This window comes from Cynocephalus volans, chromosome 8 (genome assembly GCF_027409185.1).
Source record: "Cynocephalus volans isolate mCynVol1 chromosome 8, mCynVol1.pri, whole genome shotgun sequence".
NCBI lineage: Eukaryota > Metazoa > Chordata > Mammalia > Dermoptera > Cynocephalidae > Cynocephalus > Cynocephalus volans.
The window spans coordinates 64,623,679-64,646,372 of NC_084467.1; the positions used below are offsets into that span (position 1 = coordinate 64,623,679).

A 22,694-nucleotide genomic window follows, 5' to 3' on the forward strand; every position below is an offset into this window, starting at 1 on the left:
ATGTTTTAACACTTATGATTTCAAAAAGTGCTTTTATAGACATTACCCCAATTGATACTTCTATGAAACTTATGGATTTGTAAAGACATATTATCAAGTTGTGAGTGTTATATCTGTGTTTTGCTGAATTCTGTAGGACACATATCTAAGAGAACAAAGCAATTCTACCAAGTCACAGGTCCAAAGACATGGGTGAATGTGGAATTCTTGCTTTTACCAGAGAAGCACTTTTACAAAAGCATTGCCACTTGGCAACAGCCACAAATGTTGACCAGCCACAAACACCATCAAGTAGTTTTTGTGGCAGTATTCACAAAAGCTCCAGTGAATTCTTTTCTGTGAAAGGTCTTTAAAACACACAGTAACTGTGTGGTAATTGCCATCAGAAGTATTTTGGAAGCAATTAGAAGAGTCTTTTGGGTATTTTAACAGTCTGATCTCTGCCCCTTTCAGCTGGTTATGGAAAAATGCAAAGGGAATACCTCTGTGAGCTGCCAGGAGTAGAGGCGGCTTGGCCCTTTCCATAGCAAGGTGCAGGCCCTCCACACTTGGCACTGTGTAGACTCCAGGACTGTTGTGTAGATTCACTGGCTGTGACCAGAGCTGGGGTAGGGCCAACTGGTGACTCACTGTCAGCCCTGCAAAAAACCCCTTCCTATTCAAAAATTGTTCAGGAAAATGCATTAGCAAAATGCTACATAAATCTCTTCTGGAATGAAGCTCATAAAAGGCTTTCCATTTTTCTCAGTTCTGGGGGCTACGGGCATTTTTTAACCTACTTCATTTATTCACTTAGAAAATTCTCATTCAAGGCTTACACTTCTAGACTCTGCAGATACAGCAGCAAATAAAACAAACCTCTTCCCTCATGGAGCTTTTATTCTAGGGTGGGATGGGAATGACAGATAATTTTTTAGGAAGTAAATTACGTAGTATGTTAAAGCAGGGATGGGGGACAGGGAGCGCAGAAAGAGATGTGATTAGCAACTTTATACAGGATCATTAGGGAAGATTTGCCCTGAAGATAACATTTGAACAAAGACACTAGTGAAGTGAACCAGAGAACCACAAACCCTTGGGGAGGAGCATTCCAGATTGTGGGAACAGCAAGAGCAAATTTCCAGAGGTGGGATCATGTCTGTGGATTCAGAGAATATAACCAGGAGGCCAGATGGAGCAAAAGGGTCATGGGCAAGAGTAGTAGGAGACGAAGCAGAGAAGTAAGGGAGCCAGATCACGAAGGAGGTGCAGAGCATTGGCAGGACTTGAGCATTTACTGAGATTGAAATGCATGCCACTGCAGGGGTTTGGGCTGAGAAGTGGCCTGATTGGGTTTCTTCCTAAAAGGATCTCTCTGGCTGAGGTACTTTAGGATTAGGAGGAAAGGTGCTCAATTAATTTGCTCTTTTAAACCTACTTTCTATTCATTTGATTATCTAACAAATACTTTATTTAAGCCAGGCTATGAGATGGATACTAGAGAAGACAGACAAATAAAGAAACAATGTGACAAGAACATATTAAAGAAGCCAGCTAACCCTGTACTGGGGAAGGGGAAAGCAGAGGCCTGAAAGATGAGTAGCGTTATCCAGTGGAAGAGGGGAAGGAAAGGATGCTGCAGGCAGGAATGGTAATGATAATAAATGGTAATAACAATAATATAGCAGCTAATATTTATTGAGCACTTACTATATGTTAGAGTTTTTTCTAAGCACTTTACTTACATATCATCTGATATAATCTTCACAAAGACCTACATATATAACAGGTCTGATTATCATCCTCATGGTACAGAGAGGAAAGTGAAGCTCAGGAAGGTAATGTAGCTTGCTCGAGGGAAGCAGCTCAGAAGTTGCCGTGCTGGCACTGGACACTTGGTTCCATCTAACTCAGATCCCGTGTTCCTAACCACTTGGCAACCTGCACAGAGCACTGGGACTGAGAGATGAGGCTGGGGAAATGATCAGGAGCTCAGTTCAAGACAAATTCATTTAAAAATACATGTTGAGAGTAAACTGTGCCAGGCTCCAAATGCCAGGGCTACAGAGATAAATAACAAAACATGATTCCTGTTCTGAGGGAGTGTGCCTTCCGGTGTGCCACGGATCAAGGCTTAATAAATACCAATATAAAAATGACCATAGAGGTCTAGCTGTTCAGGAGGCCACAGAGCACTTCTTACAGAAGATGCAGTCACATTCCTGCCATCACAGAAGGCAGGAGCAGTGGTCGGCTCAGCAGGAAATGTCAAACCCTTAGTTGCCCCAGGGTTCAAAGAAGCATCACAGCACATCACACCGAAGTGGGGTAAGAGCTCCCACATTACTGGCAAGAGAGGAGCTTTTCCATGAGATCAAGGCACCCCAGCAACGTAATACCATTCTGTTATTCAGGGTCTGACAGCAAAGCATTCGCAGAGGAGGAGAGGAAAGCTTTGGTGTTGTGTGATGAGGCTAAAGGCCCCAGAGGTTTGATACACATTCACTTAAAACAAAACAAAATTAAAAAAAAAAAAACATGGCTTGTAATTTTGTAAACTCCTTAGGGTGTTTCAAATGGTTTGTGAAGATCAATGTTCTGCATGTTCAAAGAGTTTAGGGAGTTTTAAAACCTTCCCATTCAGACTGGCCTGTCATAAAGAACAAAGGAACATGGAATTTCTTGCAGGGATATGAATTCACACAAAGGAGCCCAGAGATTTAAAATCAACAAAAGATGGCCTTTGAACTTTCCTCAATCCAAAAGGGGAAAGGAATATGTATTGCTCTGTAGGCTCCTGTCTAGTTGCTGCTTTTATCTTTCGTCAATAAAATTGGTTTTATGATTTTTATTTATGTAACCACCCAGTGGCCATTAGTAGTTAAAAGCTTGGGCTCAGATAGCCCTGAGTTCAAATTCAATTCTACCATTTATAAACTGTGTGACAGAGTGCAAGTTAGTTGAGCTCTCCAAGACTCAAATTTTCTTATCCATGGGATAAAAACAGGAGCATCACCTTCTTCATAGCGTTGCAATGAGGATTAAGGGAGAATACAATTTTGAACATGTCTAATATATGGTAATTACTAAATAAATACTTTGTATTTTTTTTCTGTTTGCCATTAGCTCTTATATTTTAGTCCTCAACATTCCTCTTCCAAGAGAAACTATGAGAATGGAAGATGAGTGGAGATTCCACTTTCACTGAGATTGTATTGTCTGGGCCAGAAGTGGAAGGCAGCTTAAGAGAACATCACACATGGGATGTATCTGCTGCTCTAATGGAGAGATTGGTAAACTATGGCCCATGAGCCAAAGCCAGCTCCCTGCCTGTTCTTGTAAAGGTTTATTGAAACACAGACATTCTCATTTGTTTATATATTGTCTATGATTGCTTTTGCACCACAACGGCAAAGCCATGTAGTTGCAACAGAGACCAATATGGTCTGCGAAGCCTAAAATATTTACTATCTGGCCCTTTGCAAGACAAGTTTGCTGACCCCTGCTTTAGAAGCATAAAAATCCACTATTTCCAAGTTGCACAGCTCTGAAACTGTAGACATTGGAAACTTGCCTCCCCAGGGAGAAATTAGACTACCTTCAAGAATTTGGTGCATTTACAACTAGTCAGTACCAGATGCTGTGCGGCGCACCAGGCATACAAAGACTCACAAACCAGGGCTCCCCCCACAAAGAATCCACAGTCCAGCTGTCAAGACAGATGAACACAACTCACTGCGATGTGAGACAAGTTCTGCACCAGTGCTGAGAGCAAAAGGCTGGGCAGCACCAAGGCCACCATGGTTCCTTCTTCCTCCATCACCTCCATCACAGAAGAGGCCACGTCCATATCTGTGAGACTACACTGAGAACCACTGGATGGACAAGGATGCTGTCCGCAATGGGGAATCATTCTCAGACTTCTCTGGCGATGGTGTAGAGGATGGAATGGGCTGGGCAGGGGATAGGATCAGGGAGCCTTGTGTGGGGATCATTGCTCTAATGCAGTTGGTTGTAAGTTGCTCTTCTAGGACATGATCTTAAGAAGTGCAGTGAGGGAGAGGGAAAGACGGAAAGTAAATATGGGATATGTTGATGAGTAAGACACCATTGTAGTCAACTGAGGCTAATCTCATCTTGTACCCTCTAAGGGTGTAGAACATTCTTCAGAAATTTCTCAGTGGGGAGCAAGTCAACTGGAGTATTTATCCACCAACTCTTATTCCTGATTGACTGAAGGTCATTTGGGTGGGTGAGAGGGAGCATGTACAGAAACCTCTGAACACTAAGTAGGTTGAAGTATGCAAGCAGAGCGGCAAGCACTGCCTATGCAGGAGACAACGAATAAATATACAAGAAATGTGAGATGGTGATACATGCTTTGCAAACAGTGAAAACAGGTTGAAGGGATACAGAGGCACTGGAAGCTGGCTTAGACGGGGTAGTCAATGACAAAAACACACCTTCTGCAGGAAGGCAAAACACATTCAGCCGAGCTAAAAGCAAGTGCAGAAATAGAAGGCCCCTGTGGTGGGCAGAGGGTAGGAGGCAGGGAACAGTGGTACAGGATCAAGTTCCAGAGGTGGGTAAAGGCCCAGCCGTGAGGGCTTCATCAGCCAGGACAGGATGTCAGCATGTTGTTCCTCACATGTTGGGCAGTCACTGAGCAATTTTAATCAGGAACGTGGCAGGATCTGGTTAACACTTTTAAAAGTTCATTTTTGTTACTCTTCTCTCTCTTCTCTTCCCTTCTCTTCCTGAATGATTTGGTTCAAAAGCTGTTAGGGCTGAGCAGGGTCGACTTCCCCAGTGGGTGTGGAGCAGGATGTCAGGGTCCAAGTAGATTGTGGAGAACGTCCCTGTGGGATGTGGGAGTGATGGGCGGCACTGCCTGGCTCAGGGTGTCAGAATACATGTGGGGGAAGAAAGCATGAGGATTAGGGCTGCCCAATCAAGGTGCTAGAACCCAGGTATGGCGAGGAAGGCACCCATAGGAGAGAGCAACCTGGCATAGTAAGTCAGAGCCCAAGTCTGGGAAGAAGGACACCCATGAGAGGGGTGGTGAGAGCAGTGGCCTCACCTAGGGTGTCAGAACGTTCATCCAGGGCAGTGGCCTCCATGGTTCCATGCAGGTTGAGCAGGACATCTGCACAGGAACGTGCCTCATCTGGGGAAGCTGGAGCATAAGGGTGGTGAAGAGGGTATATGTGTCGACAGGGAGCCCAGAGCAAGGCACTGGAACTCCTTAAAAATAAGAATAAAAACCATTGAAGAGGACTAGAAGTTTAAAATACGAGATCCTGACTTCACTATAACCTTCATGTATGAACTTGGGTTAGGTTATTTTACTTCTAGAGGCCTCAGCTGCTTTTCTGGTCAAAAAAGAGATGAAAAAATGGGCAGTGAGAAATAGGCTTTATCACTGTCATGCTATTAAGTTCTCTAGCTCTAAAATGTAAAATGTGTTCCTTTTTTTGGATGACAGTAAGTACAGAGGTGAATATGAAAGATTTTGCTATATTTAGAGGATTTTCCTCAGTTTTACTAGTCAAGGCATGCAAAGTCCACTTCCTACTGGTTTGTACAACGTACTTATACCTGCTTAAATTAGTAGGTAAATTGAGAGGTGGTTGTGTTGTTAGGTTACTGTTGAGCACATTAATAATTTATGAACCATCAAGGAATTAACACACACTTTAAGTTCTCTCTTCATTTTTCCTTATTCATAATTCTTTGCCTAATTGCTTTTTCCTTTAAAAATGGGGGAGCTAAGACCTTGGATACTTGCCTAATGGCTCAAACAGAGCCATGACCTGGTTGCCAAGTCTTTTAGTCCTTTTATAGCCTGGGGACATTTGCCATTGAAAGAAAACTGATGAGTTTGATTTTCCTGAAAGAGATATTTTGCACTGACCTCTGGGCCCCATTAAATGCTTTGGCCATTGCCCATTCACTGTAATGGGAGCACTAAATTTGTTTTAATTTAGAACGTTGTCAAGTAGGGAATATCGACAAAGACAAAATAATGTTTTGAAACAGCCATGATGAAATCATGAATAAATAAATATGTTGAACTTAACTGATAAATTAACAAATGCTTATTCATAAGAGTCTGACTGGACTATTTCAAAGTTAGCCAAAGGTGTTCCCATTTCTAACAGAAATATCATCCTACTCTTTAGGCCAAAGGAAAGGTGGGCTGCACAAACATGTGTCACAAAGCACAGAAAGGCATTTGTCCCTTATGACAGATCTGTTTTAAATAGTTCTATTTGTTTTCAGCTAAATGCCAAAAGGATCAGCCAGATGACTCTAGTAGCCTTTTCTATGGCAAGACATTTATTTTGCTAGTATAAACACCTTTATTAGACATCTCAACATGCTGTTTCTCCACCTTTTCTTTGTATTAGTTTCTTAGACTGGTGTCAAAGAACTGAAATTGTGGTTAGGTGTTATCTGTATGTGTTTCCTTTCTAATGAAAGAAACGATCCTAACTAGGATATACTCCTTTTGAAGAAGGGGATAAGGATGCATATGGCACTGATCCTTGTGATAATATTCTTATATAGGTAATCACGATGACAGATGGCAAAAAGATTCAATAAACCATAAAGCATATTTGCAAAGCTGTGAGGCCTTGGATGATGTTGCCTTATTCAATGTCCAAATGGCTAAATCTTCCAGGGTACAGGTAGCCTGAGGGCATTGTTAGCTGCATAAAAACTAATTGGATCAATTTGAATGAAAGAAAATTTTTCCTGAAGTCTTTAATCACACTAATACCCTTATGGTTTTCTGTTCAACATAGCCAGGGCTGTGTTTTGGTAAGATGAATCCATGCATGCAGCTTAGAAAACCCTTACACAAGATCAGAGGGTTGAGGGAAATCATAAACATTTCATTTAGAAAGTTTAGTATATGTGTATCCCATGTTTTAACATCATTGCAAGGAGACAGGCAAGCAATTGTTAATTTGGGGAGAGTGTAATTTTTAAAAGATTAAAGAAAGCAAGATATGAGAAAGCTGATTCTGGTTTTACTATGAGATAAGGGTATTTCTTTATGAGAAGTTTAGTGATCATATATGCAAAGAATTCAAAACTCTGTAACTTGTGACTAATTTAGTGAGCTCCCCAAATAGTAACAGAACAACAGTTTAACATGTGCTGCTATTAAATGTAGTGTGATTTAGTAGAAAGAGCATCAGCTGAAAGTCTGAAGACCTTTTGTTCAAGTTCTGGCTCTGCCTCTTGCTAGTTCTGTGAATTTATGCAAGTCATCCAAACTTTCTGAGCCAGACTTTTCATCTTCATAGAATGGAGGTAAACTTACTTAATGCCTTCCCAGACACTTCATGGGAGTTTTATAAAATGTTAAAAGTTAATTAATAAAAAATATGTGCAAGCTATGAAGTCCTCTGCAAGTATAAGAAATTATTATTATTATTATATCATTATTGAGAAACTGAATGTTCTAGGTCTCTTTATTTTTATTCAGTTGTTTTAATCTACTCGCTTTCAAGTCATGTAGAAATACCTGCTATAATTCCTCAAATCAAAGTTCCCAATGGCTGTGGATTGATTGAGTTCTGTCAAAGGTTCGTGTATTGGAAGCTTAATACCCAGTGTAACTGTTGAAGGTGGGAAATTCAGTTATGGTAATTGAAAGGTGGGGCCTTGAAGAGGTGATTAGACTGTAGGACCGTGCAGTAGTGAGTGAATAGATTAAAAATGGTGGTCACGAGCATGGTTTGGAGGGCTTTAAAAGGAGGGTGAATGAGGTTAGTTTCTCTCTGCTCCACCATTTTTGTAAAGTGATACCCTGCCATCACTGAAGTCACCATCAAAGAAAGTCTTCACCAGATGTGTTCCGTGGACTTTGGACTTCCAGCCTCTGAAAATATAAGTGGTACATTTTTTTTTCTTTATAAATTACCTGGTTCCAAGTATTTTGTTATAAGTAACCGAAACGGACTAATACAACAACTCTGCAAAAGCCACACTCAGAAGAATGTGATTTAAAAAAAAAAAAGGATTCTTTTGGACTGTATGCCCATCTGAAGTCATCTTTGAAATGGAATCCAGTCAGAAGCAATTATGGCACTAGCAAATATTCTGAGAACTCATGAAATCCCACAGCCAAAACCATGATTCATTGCTCCAATATCAAAAGCATTTGGCAAGCTGTAGTTTGGAAGCTACAACACTGCTTTCGAGGTTCTAAATGGGGCCATTTGGATTCATTGTGACACTGCCTGGTCCCACTACTCTGGAGAGATGGCATCAGAATTCACCATTGTCTTCAACAGAATTTTGCATCTTTCTTCTTGGGCCTTGCTTAACAATACACCTTTCTGGGTTAAGAAATAACATAGTGTTTTAAGTGTCCCTCCACCCACCACCCCCACCCCTTAAGCATTGCAACAAGAATACTCTACAACTTTATCTTATATAAAAACCTTTGTGAAGCAGTTCTGAATTTCCTAGTGCCAGCCTTATACAACCTGTCATTCAAATCCTTAATTATGGATTTATGTGAAAGTACCTTCTCCACACTTCCCTCTGCTTCATCTTAGATGGTAGCATGGTTCCTCCTTTGAAATGGAGCACTAAAGGAGATGGTTCCTTCAGGCAAACAGCACAGTTCAGTTACCATTTCAAATAAAATGCATGTAGACTAAAAACATGAATAGTAGTGGTAATGGGTAGCCAGGTAGGCCATGACATGTATGTGAAAATCAGGTATTCAGCCCTGGCCAAATGTCAAACACTTGAGATAAGGAAGATAAAAATCTCCTGCATAAGTGGGTACTTTGTAATCTCACTCTGCCTTTCCAACTTGCTAATGCTAGGATATCAAAGTCTGCATGACTCATGAATGCCTTCTAAAGAATCACAGAATGTAAGAAGTGGGGCAACCTGGGATGTGACATCATGTGACCTACAGGTGCACGCTTAGATTTCTCTGCAGCACCTGGGGCCCATAGGTGCTCCAGCCACAGCTTAAACAGTTCCAGGGATGGGACAGTATCCCCTCTCTGGAACAACTCAATCCATTTTCGGGCAATTCTAACCTTAGAAAATGTGGTGGTTTGTTTTAATTACTCTTACTGTCTAAGGTTCAATTTAACTATGTGGGAATATCATCTATGAGGGTACTTCAAAATTTTCAAGGAAAGATTCATATTATCTTTTAATTCTATTTTTCCACAAATTTTGAAGTACTCTTGTATATGTGCTGACAGACCTCAAATCGGTGTCTGTTCTGGATATTCAACCAGTAATAAATCAATCTAACCACTTGTCCTCTGGCGTAGATAGCCCTTTCTCATTTACAAAGCAGCCAGCAGAAACTCTGTCCAGCACCCTGCTGGAATCCAGATGTGTGCTCTAGCCTATGGATTTCCTCTTTATATTCCTCTTCACCAAAAAGAAATAATGTAAATCTAGTATGATTTTCTTTTCTTTGTGAACGCATGGTAGCTTCCAATAATCAGTACTTTTTTTTTTTTAAGTTTCCAGAAAACCTCTGTTCTAATCATTTCTTTCTGGATCTTTGCCTAGAATGTACATTAACCCACTAGTTTAGTTTCACATTATACTTCATTCCAGATTTGGGGAGTTGAGGCTATACAAGTATTTGGGTATATTCTCTCCTCTAGTGGTCTTCCATTCTTTATAGCTCTTTGGTAATCTTACATACATGTTGATTTACTTCTCAATGGATAATATTAATTTGCTTAATGTGTTTGTTATGAATATTACCATCTCTGCATTTATTATAGACAATATGGTCTCATATTTTTATTAGTTTTAAATGCCCTGGTTGCTCTCTTTACCCAGGGTGCCTGAGAGCATTGTGACCATTTGCAAACTGTTAGTTTGTTCTGACAAGCCATGACCTGAATGACATGCACACACAAAAATACAGATTACATACTGCAGATTTGGGTGTGAACTGTCCTAATTAGCAGATAGTCTACTAGAAAGTCTATATCCCTAAAGCACTGATTAAGAAGTAAGAAATATTTTTTGAATTTTGGTTGTGCTCTTCATTTTGGATAAATTATTCATTTCCTAGTACACTTTTATCAAAGACAATAGCTGATGATTATACTTATCTTTATATATACCCCACAGAGATCGTTGAATTGTTTAGCCTAAAATGACAAAATTTTTAGCACTAAAGTAAGATATACAGATTTAATGTGGTAGTATGCAAAAACTAACCTAAAGACTATCTTATTCTCTTTTTTATAGGAAACTTTAATTCCATAGTCACAAAATGTATACATGAAATTACCCATTAGTATTACATGCTGTTCATATGCAAGATTACTTCAAAAAGTACTAAATAAAAGGTTCTAAATAAAAAGGTTATAAGAATCTGTCCATGAGCTTTTAATAGTACCCTTGTATATGCTCTGTCTATAATATATATCATCCTTTTAGCATAAAGAAGTCTATCAAATTGACCAGCAATATTGAAACACTGCAAAATTGAGTGCTTTCCTTACCTGTCATTAGTTCACATTTACTTTCATTGAGTTCATGGGGCAGCTGCATCACTGGAAGTACCTTATTTTCTCTGACCACAACTTCAGCAAACAGAGGTCCTGATGTATCTTTTAAACTCGAGGCTTCTGTGAAAACTTTGCTGAAGTCTAGATGCACATGGACTGAGGATGACTACCATTGGTCAGAGTCTGGTTTCTTCTATTTTGTTTGACCTGTGCGTGCTTAGCTTCCATCTGTCCGTCATCCTAGAACAGAGCTCAATGCCAGCCTATGTGGTATCTCTTGGGCAAGAAGGTTAGGTCACCTGGCATGAATTGCATTCAGCAACTGAATAAACAGGGCAGCTTGGAGATGGGCTTTTATTCGCAGGAAACCAGATAGTCATTTTGGTGATAAAATATTTATTCCCTATTATCTGGTTGTTGCCAGGACTACTGTGTACAGCACATTTCTTAAAAGGAGCTAGAGTGCTGAGGAGGTTACATATATTAAAAGGAGAAATTTTATTTTGAAAAATATCTTGAGTGACATTCTATTGCCCAGAACTGAGTATGGTTTGCTATTTAATATTGATTGAGATCACATCATGTCCTGCTTTAAGCCAATACTTTTTCTTCTTTTTAATCATTGCTTTCCTCTAAGAAACAGCATCTCTATTTTATAGCTTAAGGAAGTGAGGCCAGAGATACGGTCATTTTTAAGTCAGCTCAGTGAATTAATCAGTATGAACTGATGTTAGCTTTCTGAAAAATCTGACTTCTCTAAATACATATTTTGTAATAACTTAATTTTATTTAACACGCTTTTATTTTAACTATTTACAAAGTACTGGCTAAGCCCTGTAGGGTATCTAAAGATGTTAGACAGGATCTCTGACCTCCAGGAGCTCTCTGTTTTATGGGGTTCACTAGTATACAAATATAGATAATTCTACATCAATGCAGACTCTGACAAGGACTGTGGTAGAAGTATGAGGTACTAGAGGGGTATGGAAGAGGAAGAAGTTAATTCTAACTGGAGGTTTTTAAGAGGGCTTTGAGGAAGATGCTGACTTTGAGTTGGACCTTGAAGGATGGTGATAAAAGTCGGTAACATTTATCTAATGCCTACTAAATGTCAGCACAGTTCAAAGTGCTTTAAACTTATTAGCTCTTTTAATTATCATGATTAACTCTATAATCCTTGTTATAATTCCCATTTTATAGTTGCATAACTGAGGCATAGAGCAGTTAAATAACTTGCCAAAGATCATAGAGTAGTAAGTGTTGGAGTCAGGATTCAAACTTAAGGAGTCTGTCACTGGAATGCTCATTCTTAACCATAACACCATACTGCTTCCTGTCAGAGATAAATAAGGTGTCAACAAACACATTCAAGCAGTAGGAACAGCTCAGCCACAATCATGGAGAAAAAACATTCAGGAATGTTTGGATAATCCAAAGTCTACTAGTGTGGCTTGAACTTGCAGAAAGAAATGCAAGATGCTCACAGAACACATGTGGGGTTGGACTGTTTAGGGCTTGAGAAGTCAGCCTGAGGAACTGAAGAAGGAGGAGAGGTCTGTGGGAAGATTTTTGTCACAGTAAGACCTTGTGGATAGGTGGATTGAGTGACTGGAGGGAAGGACATCATTTAGGGATCCATTAATTAATTAAATTATTCAAAAACTATTTGCTGAGTTTTTCCCGTGTGCCAGGCACTGTTCTGAGTGTTGAAGACAGAGCAGGGAAAAAGAGAGATGAGCTCCATGAGTCCCAGTGTGTGGAAAGCAGAGGGACAGTGTATAAATTAACAGATAAATAAGCAAGATAATTGTATATAGCTCTGAAAGAAAGAAATTGGGTGATGTGATAGAGAGTAGCCATGGGCAGAAGAACGGCCACTTTGGAATGGTGGTCAGGGAAGTCCTCGCTGAGAAAGTGACATTTGAACTGAGGCCCAAATGATAGCAGAGCCAGTCATGGGTGAAGGTAAGCAGGCACAGGTTCAGCAAAACAGGATTTGGGCTCATTAAAAAGAACAGTTCAGGCAGAGGTAACAGATGCAAAGCCTCTGAACTGAGAAAGAGTTTGGTGGGTTCAAGGGACAGAAAGAATGCCAGAAAGAAGTGCTTGGCCAAAGGTGGGGAAATGAGTACAAGCTGAGGTTGGAGCTATAGGCAGGGCCAGCATTTGAGAGTGGAGCATCTACATTTATTCCAAATGAAGTGGGAAGTGCCTGCCGAGTTTTAAGTAGGTGAATGACTTAACCTGTTTTATAGTTTGAAAAGATTATTCTGGATAATTGTTTTAGTCCATTTTGTGTTGCTATAACAGAATTACCTGAGACGGGGTGATTTATAAAGAACAGAGGTTTATTTGGCTTACGATTCTGGGACAGCTGCATCTGGCAAGGGCCTCAGGCTGCTTCTACTCATGGCAGAAAAGTGGCAGGCAGCTGGCGGGTACAAGCAGATCACATGGCAAGAGGAAGCAAGAGAGAGCTTCACCTCTTTCCTCTGTCTTTTGTTCTCTTCGGACCCCCAGTGCATTGGATGGTTCCCACGCACACTGAGGGTGGGTCTTTCACACCCAGGCCACTCAGACTCTCATACTAATCTCTGCTGGAAACACCCTCATGGCCACACCTGAAAAGATTGCTTTACCAGGTTTCTCAGCATTCCTTCATCTAACCAAGTCGACACCTAGAATTAATGTTCGCAATTCCACCCCTTGTCAACTTGGTATCCATACTATCTCCTTAAATCACACTTAATTTTCAAATGGTACAATAACGTATAGTTTTGCCTAACATGATACATTATCCTGCGTACAACTGGATATGCATTAATCCCTTTCCAAGAAGACAAAGGTAAAGTCCTTAAATGATATTTACCCTTCTCCCAATATACCGTAACTTAAAATTGCAAATACTATGAAGTAAGGTTAACAACATTTAAATGCTGGTATAAAGTCAGTAAGTCTCATGGTACATGGTAGAGAACAAGAGGAACAAAAACAAAGATAATTGCTTAGTATGTGTACAGTATATATACATAGAGACATGTTCTTAACACAACAGGGAGCACAATTACAATCCTCCTTTGTATAAATGGTCACGGGGTTGAAGCTGGTATTTATACCTTCCTTCTAGTACCCATTCTGTATTCCCTTTGCCTTCTGCAAGCACCTCAGCGGGTTGTGGTTCTTTACCTGGTGGAGTGATTTTCTGTTTTAGTCCGTTTTGTGTTGCTATAACAGAAATACCTGAGACTGGGTAATTTATAAGGAAAAGCGGTTTACTTGGCTTACGATTCTGGGACAGCTGCATCCGGCACCGGCCTCGGGCTGCTTCTACTCATGGCAGAAAGCGGCAGACAGCTGGCGGGTACAAGCAGATTACATGGTGAGAGGAAGCAAGAGAGAGAGAGAGAGGAGGTGCCAGGGTCCTTTAAATAATCAGGTCTCGCGGGAACTAATAGAGTGAGAACTCACTCACTACCCCTCCTCCCCCAGGGAGGGCATTAATCCATTCATGAGGGATCCGCCCCCATGACTCAATCAGTTTCCAACACTGCCACATTGGAGATCAGATTTCCACATGAGTTTTGGAGGGGACAACACATCGAAATTCCATCAATAATATGCACAGAAAGGATTATATGGGTACAGGAGTGAAAGCAGGGAGATCAATTAGGAGGGAAATTGCAGAGGTCCAGACAAGAAAAAGATTACGTGGCTTAGACCTTGAAGGAGGAGAGATAGGTGGATTAGGATTGTATTTTGGAGTCAGAGCTAAGAAGACTTGAATTGCATGAGAGACATAACAGTACCAAGGATGAGTCTGAGAATTTTGGCCTAAGTAGCTGAATGATGTGGGCTGGGGGAAGTAAGAGTTCTTCCATGGAAACAGGGACAGCAGTTCTGCAGGTAACTAGGGTAGCTAACTGATTTGAGGATGGCACAGGTTGAATGGATGCAAGATAGGTTACAGACATATAATTAACTGACAGATGTGATTAGATATTAAGATGCAGGTTTTGATGACTTCAGACTTTGAATCTGATGAACTAGAAAGGAAATGACCGCATTAACCAAAATGGTAAAAGCGTAGGAGGAGTTAGGAGAAAGAGAAGGATCAATGATGAGCAGGAATCAGGAAGAAATTCATATTTGAGTAGTGGATAAGCACAAAGTCTTTGCAATCTAAAAGACTTGGGTTTGAATTCTAGATGAGCCATGACAAGTTACTTCATTATTTTAGCCTCAGTTTTCTCATCTGTAAAATGGGACAAATGATATCATAGTGATACGGATTAAATGAGATGATTGTATGTAAATGCTTAGCACACAGGAATCATGGAATAAATATCACTATATCTTATAATTATCTTTATAGTAATAGCAATATAATAATAGTATTTCTTGGAATGTGCTTCATTTATATTGATTATTAATAAGATAATAATGTTATTGTTCTTAGTTCCTTTTACTTAAGGATTGCAAGCATATTAACCCAGATTTAGATTCAATGCTTCTTTTTATTTATATTTAATCACTAAAACAAACTGTAAATTAATTATGTTGTTTTCCCCTTTTACAGATAAATAAACTGAGGCTCAGAAAGGGTGACATGCCCAAGTTTATACTGCTAGGAATTGTTACACATGTGGAAGAGCCAAGGCTCACACCTAAATCTGACTTATTCCAAATAATTCTAAACTGTTCCCCAACTAGTCACTTGTGAGATAAAAACACCTTTGTATCACTTTGCCATTTCTCTGGGATCTATGCAGAATGAATAAATTCTGTTTTATAAAAATGTTATTAGCAAATCACCACAGTGTGAAACTGTGTGTCTCATTAATTTTCCAGTGCTGGGCAATCTTCCTCTCAAGGTTTGTCTTCAGAGGAGATGAAGAGAAGCCTTCAGTATTCGCCGATTGACAAATATGGTAAGTAGACAGATTCTTTAGATTTATTAAGGAGACTTACCCCTAGGAAGGGGATATCTATTTAACAAGGAAGAAAACATTGTATTTTGTAATATCTAGAAATGGCAGATGTTTTTAAAATATTTTGTTATAAAAGTACAAATTTTGTAAGTCTTGTATAACTCTATATTTTCCTTTCAGCTTAATAACGTGTGTGGGTGTATGTGTGAGTGTGCCTGAGTGTTTGTGTGCATGTGCACATGGAAAAAAGGATAATTCATTTTATGAAAACAGTCTCCTGTCTTTTGTGACAGCCTAAATACTTTGTCACCACTTTATCGAGTCTGTTGCTGCTAAGCCGCACATCAAGACATGTAGGTAGGAAGAAGAGAACACAAGACGCGTTTCCACAGTTACGTCGTATGCAGGGTGAGCTCTTGCCCTTAGCCAGGCAACCCAGGGTAAGACGTCAGTGCAGCCATTCCCTCTAACAGCTGCGAGGCCATGAGTGGAGAGCCGATGGGCTCCATTTCATACAGGACTTCTTCAGAAGTAATTAATAAAGCTCCTTAAAATAATCAACAAAGCTCTGTGCAGGCTTCTAGAAGCCAGAGGATGGACACTTACCTTTATCATCGGCTGCCATATTAATGAGGTGGGGCTGTGATGCCCTTTATCCAACCTCTAAGCCTGAGAGGCTCTATATTTAATTGGAATTTTAGCACAATAGGCCCATTTATTCATGGCAACTTCCTTTGACTCTGTGAAGGGCTGGAAAAAATGTCTGTCAGTTAAAGAGATCAGATTTATTATAAGAGGCAAGTTTGGGGAAGAATGCATTGGATGATGTGTTCCTGGTTCTTGGATGTAGATGGCAATAGACCCTGAAGACCCTTGGCTTTGGGATCTTCACCAATGTACCTCATCTGTGAAGTGTCATTACCTAAGGCATTAGGAAGCTTTTAAGAAACAAAGAAAAAAAAATGTTCTGGATAGATGCAGACCAACTACTTGAGTACATTAAGGAAAGGAAACTTTGTGCTTCTGACTCCCAGTACGTGTCTGGAATGCAGCTGAGCGCTTTTTATCATCAGCTTTACAGCATAATTGGCCAGTCCAGTAACAGATCGTGTTGAGGGGAAAATGTGCACAAGTGTCACATCATCACATTTTTTAATAAATATAATACCATTTTCCCAAACCTTTACAGATGTAACTTCACAACCACAGAATATAGGGCACCCTTTGAAATGTGTGCTTTCACCAGAAATCTTTCTTTTCATGGTAGAGCTTCAAGATGAAGCATTTCTTTAACTTAAAGATTTGTTTCTTAAAGAAATAGAGCTTTGACAATTCCCCAAGATGGAGAAGTAAGACAAAAGTGATGTAGTAATACAGAAGTTGGGTTTTCTTTGCATATTTATACCAGGGGTAGAAGAAAACAGGGTGTTTGCATGAAGTGAGAGTCCTTATAGACAAAAAAAATTTGTATTCAATATCTCCCGTTAGGAACATCACATCATACAAGAAAGAACCCTTTAATTGCCCTCTATTTCCATTTCATAAACCAGTTGTGGTGCAACAGCAACTTTATGACCTGTTCCCACCCCTCCCCCTTGACCCCCACCCATGCCGCCGGAAGAGCAGCATTAGAGAATGAAGATAAAATTAAATACATAGCTGTTTTCTCTCTACTTGAGACATGTTACCCTAAAGTAACAAGCCATGCAGACATGGTTGAATCTTTTTCTAAAGTCTGTAGTCAAATTTCAGTTGAGTCCCTCTTATGCTGAGTTGGCTACACAAATCCGTCATATCTGTGCTTATACTCTGGCAATAATGGCATCAATAAAAATGTCAGCCTCATTACCCTGCTGATTTTGCTACCCTTCTCCGAGGGACAGCCCACCCACACTGGTGGGTCATATGTTCACAGACAGATTTCCACTGGAGTCCTGTGGGGCCAGAGGCACCGGAACTTCACAGGCCAGTACAATTGCATGTGAAGGTACATTAGAAGGTTGATTATAGTAGTAAAAGGATTACCAGCTTATTAAAGCATCTATCTATGCCTGGGATGAAGTCACATTTTCAGATTGTACAAAATGAAGTATTTTTGCTCTAGGATGTGGATTTTATTTTTTAGTCCACCCAGAATTAAGTGATATGTATCCTTCTTCCTCTCATCTCATCCTCCCCCAACCACGGCCTTCCTCCTATCTGACCAGGGCCAGTCCTCCAAGTGAGTGAGAGGCCAGTCGGCGACGGTATCGGTACCAGTGGCATTTCCTCTCAGGAGAGTTTATGTGCTGCCTGAGGGATTCTGAGAGAGATCTTTCTTATGAAAATAAATATGCCTATCCAACTGCATATTGCTAGACACCCTAATGAAAATGTAGATGGCTGGGTTGGTTCTGAAAACTCAGCCATCAAAAGGGAGCAAAAGAGGCAATAGCTATTGACAAATGTGCCTGTTTTCAACAGAAGCAGTGAATGCTTCCTTACTTCAGAGTGGAAAGGCAACTGCTGCCCTGCACAGGTCCTGTCTGCTCTGGTGCATTGGCCTGACCGGACGGAGCCCCTAGGTCGATTCTCAGACACACCAGGGCTATTGTTCCAAAGGGCATCAAATGCCACTGGGATTTAGACCTAGCATTGATGTACACTTAAAACTTGGGCTGCTAGGGGGAAAAAATGGAACAGAGCCAACCTGCTGTAGAGAAAGGCTCTTTCCTTTTTCTCTACTGCTGTCTCTGCCTTCTGTTTTTAGCCATCGTTTGTTTCACACTCACTGTGTCAGACAGTGCTAATTGTCTTATGTGCATTGACAACCTTATGAGTAAATACTGTTGTTTCTCCCATTTACAGATGAAGACACTGAGGTTAAAGGTTAAGTTGACAAAAGTCACAGAGCCAGCAAGTATTTGCCTGACATGAAAGCCTGTGCCTTTAGCCATCATGACATTCCACCTTCCTGAATCGTACCCTTCTTTACTCCAAACCCAAAATGCCACCTGGCCAGTGTAGGTCCAAATCAGACATCCATCATTTATGTTCATGTGGTCTCAACTCTTTGTTTTCATTTTAAGTTTTGCTGTACAACTGCTCACTCGCAACCACTGCCCAGACTCTTTGTTCTCATGATCTGGGACAGCTGCCTGGTGGGCTGTGTGTTGCACTGGATCAGGCAGGCTGGTTAAGAAAAATGGGGAGATGTACTGAAAGGTGAGTAACAACTGAACTTCTTTTCTGATGCAGGCTACGTGTGTGATCCCATGAGCCCGATGCACTTTCATTCTTGTCGAAATAGTGGCAGCTTTGAGGACAGCAACTGACAGCATTTGGCGTATACCTAAGGAGAGTTTTTCCCAAATTGACAGCAATAATTCCAACCATGGCAGGCTTGCTTCCAATTATAATATTTTACCCTCTAAGGTCTCCTTAAATTGGCTTGTTTATACTAGTCCTATTTAATTCTCTATCTCAAACTGGGCTTTGCATTTGTAGCTAAAGAATTAAATGCAAAAGAACCAAGATAGAATGAATATGAAGAATTGCTTTTAATTTTGTAAATGAAAAAACAAATTTATCTTATTACTTGGAGATGGGGCCTAAGTCTGTGGTGGGCACTAACAATTCCTATGTTTTCCTAGGCTGAATTATGTAGACTTGTGTTTGAGAGCTCTGGGTTTGATTTCTTAGAATATTGTTCATTATTTTCTTACCTCATTATGTTACTTCTGGTGTTCAGCTCTGTGATTAAAGATTCTTTGGTGACACAGAAAATTGATTCAGAAGTGTATTTCATTCCAACAAGATATCCACCAAGTATATCTTCTTTCAGACATATTGGTAAAAAGAAGTAATGACCTCAGATCAAGAAGCTTGAGAAAATATAGCACTTAATTATTCAGTCTCCTTTCCACATCATACCAAGTGCTCTGTGCTCTCCTTAGGCAACCTGTTACTGTCAGTATGAAGATGCCATAAATGCTATTTGGTCAATAATGAAACCAGCCCACTAATGCAAACCTGTCATTTAAACCAGAGTCTGGCACAGTGCAGTGGGAGGACACCTAAGGTGCCTGCTGCTTTGGGGAAACAAGAAAGCTGCCCTCCATGCTGGTTCCAACCAGGAAGACAGGAATGGTCCCACCAGACAAAACAGTTTTGCCACTGAAATGCAGACTTGGAAAAAATAGCAGGAAACCATGAAAATTCAATGATAATTCCTGCTTTTGACCTTGGCAAGAGAAATAAAATTAGCGAAGGAACATTGGGCATCCTCTAAATCAAGGTTTCTCAACCTTGGCACCATTGATGTTTTGGACAGAATAGTTCTCTGTTGTGTGGGTTGTCTTATGCACTGTAGGATATTTAACAGCTTCCTAGCCTCTACCCCCAGATGCCAGTAACACTCCATGTGATAATTAATTTTATGTATCAACTGGACTGGATCATGGGATGTCTAGATATCTGGTTAAACATTATTTTGAGTTTGTCTGTGAAGGTGTTTCCAGAAGAGACTGCCCTCCCCAGGGTGAGTGGGCATCATCCAATCCACTGAGGGCCTGACTAGAGCAAAAAGATGAGAAAGGGCGAATTGGCTCGCTCTCTGCCTGACTGGAGAGAACAAATCAGGAACATCAATCTTCTCCTGTCCTTGGCACTCCTGGTTCTCAGGTCTTCAGACTCAGACTGGAACATAAACCATTGGTTCTTCAGCTTTTAGGCTTTTGAACTATATACCAGCTTTGCAGACAACAGATCATGGGACTTCTCAGCCTCCGTAATTGTGTGAGCCAATAATGTATAACACACACACACACACATCTCCTATTGCTTCTGTTTTTCTGGAGAACCCTGACTAATACACTGTTCCCCCCCACCACCTCCTTCCCCCCCACCACCACTCCCACCACCACCACTCCCACCACCACCAAGTCATGACAATCAAAAATCCCTGCAGACAGTTTTAAATGTGCCCTGGTCGAGACCCATTACTCTAAATTCAGCGAAGACAACTATGGGCCTAAAGAACAAAGAAAGGACTGTAGAGCCTGACTCCAACTGGCTGCATTTAGGCATATCTGCTTTCTCCTTCTCCTGAAGTAATGGGGTCTCATATACAAACAGAGCAGGATAGTAGAAGTGCTGATTGCTCCTTGGATGTGTGTGGCAAGCTCCTCTCTTCTCCTCTATTCCCCTGCCAATTAGAAACTATGCTCCTAGAGGGCAATTTCTATCAGGAGAACAGCAGCCCTACCTCTCAATTCCCTTTTAGCCTCTTCTTATGACCTGTGGTTGCAAAGTCACAAGTCTCCACCCTGATTAACTTGTGGATAGCCCAGTGTGGGTCCAGAGACAGAAATTAAAACCATGGTACTGCATTTATCCTTTTTTAGCCTGCAGCCTTTTCATTTCCCCACTCAATTATTCCAGAGTCACAGGTGCTCTATCCCACCAGGCAAGTTCCCAAAAGGCTTTATAATAAGCAGGACCAAGGAACCTGAGGTGACTGCTCAGGTGTAAACCCTTCTGGCAAAGACAGAGAAGTAGAAAAAGGAGCTGGTTGAAGAACACCTGTCTCCATAGCTCTCCTTCTATTCTTTTGCTCTTGCTACTCTAGGGAATGAGCCAGCGCCTAGCCTGGGATACTTTGAAGCTTAACCCTTTCATGAGTTGAGTTGAAAGAAATACATTAGAAAGTTAAACAAACAAACAAACAAAAACCCGGTTTTAACTAAGAGTCATAGTACATGTAACACCGAATGTGTGCATAATCAGGACAATGGACAGTGCTGGGGTAGATGAGGTGTCCTCCCAGGTTCCCACTAGATGGAGGTCATATCCAGAGGGAGGACTGTTTGTGAACTGCCTCTCTTTTAGAAGGGGATTTTCTAGAACAGTTTTGTTTAACTCCCTTTCTTTGTTTCCTCTAATTAGCCACCTCCTCTCTCCATACTGCATTTCCTTCTGTTGCTGCTTCCCTCTGGCTCTTGTCTTGTCAAGTATCTGCAAATAATGAGACTAATGTGTCTTGATTCCTGAGAAGGAGGACCTTTTCACAGATGCCAACCTATAGCTCACAAACCCTTTTCATTACTGCACCCTTAATGGGGCCCAGGGATCGTCTTAGAGCTTGTCTCAAGACCATAGGTTTTTTGCTTTTTTTTTTTTTTTTTTTTTTCTCCTTGCCGAAAAATGTCTCACTAATTGCTTCTTTTTCTGCTGGTAAAAATGAACTTCTAAGATCATGTTTTTGCATGCTTAGCACATTAAATTTTTTTTCCATGTGCATGCAGCACTGAGCTCACTCCGAAGATGTTCAATTAACTATAATTGTAAGCCAAATTACAGCAGCACCAGGAGAGAGTTATTCCAACAGAGTGATTATTTGGGTTAAATTATTTCCAAAGCTGACATTTCCCTAGGAAAGAGAAAAAAATGGATGCTTGTGGTAGGAGAAAAGGCTAATGTTAGACCATCCATCTAAAATGAAGGGTCTGATTTCTCTCTGTTTCTCATTCTTTTTCTTTCTGTTCTTAATTTTTTTTCTTACTTCCTTCCTTCGTTCCTTCGTTCCTTCCTATCATTCCTTTCTTCCTTTCCTCTCTCTCTCTCAAACAATAAGTATTGGCTTTGGAATCACTCTGACCTTCCATAGTAGTTGTGTGACCTTGGGCAAGTCACTTAACCTCTCTGAGCTCCAGTTTATTATTTGTAAAATGGTGACAATAAAATTTATCTTGTAGAGTTTCTGTAAGGATTCCAAATGAGAGAAAGTGAGTAGTATAGTTCCTGGCACACCATAGTAGATGTTGTTTGTTGTTTCTGTTACATCACCATGCATCCAAAGAGCGATACCATAAAAAGAGCATGAAAAAGGTGGAGATTTTTTTCTCCCTGTAAAAATAACTATCAATGTTCCTAAAAACTCCATCTTTGCAAACAGCAAGCTTCCAAGCTTTTTCCTCTGAGGCAGTTTGAGCCAAGACCCAATAGACCTTAGATAGCAATGTCTTATTTATACCTGAAATAAAATCAGGAAAGAAATCACATTTTTCAGTCAAATACAATAACAAGGAAGAATTCCTTAAGCAAAGGGAAATGCTAAGTGAAAATAGAAAAATAACTTATTTACTGAGCTCCTACTATGTGGCAAAAATAGTTTTAGATTACTTAAAATGTGTCATTTGACTTAATTTTCTGTATGGTCCTGGAAAGGAGGAATTTTTTTATTTATTTTTAAAGTGGGAAATTCATGCTCAGAGAAGCAAAGTAA

The 22,694-nt window shown here is 40.4% G+C and overlaps 1 protein-coding gene across 1 annotated transcript in view; it reads left to right on the forward strand.

The window, feature by feature from the left end:
• Positions 1-18,744, forward strand: part of TNNI3K (TNNI3 interacting kinase) — a 291,813-nt gene extending 273,069 nt beyond the window's left edge. Inside the window, exons 24-25 of the mRNA XM_063104384.1 lie at positions 15,351-15,430; positions 18,668-18,744. Coding sequence (XP_062960454.1) covers positions 15,351-15,430; positions 18,668-18,744 — 157 coding nt within the window. The remainder of the gene's footprint in view (positions 1-15,350; positions 15,431-18,667) is intronic.
• Positions 18,745-22,694: the final 3,950 nt, after the last annotated feature.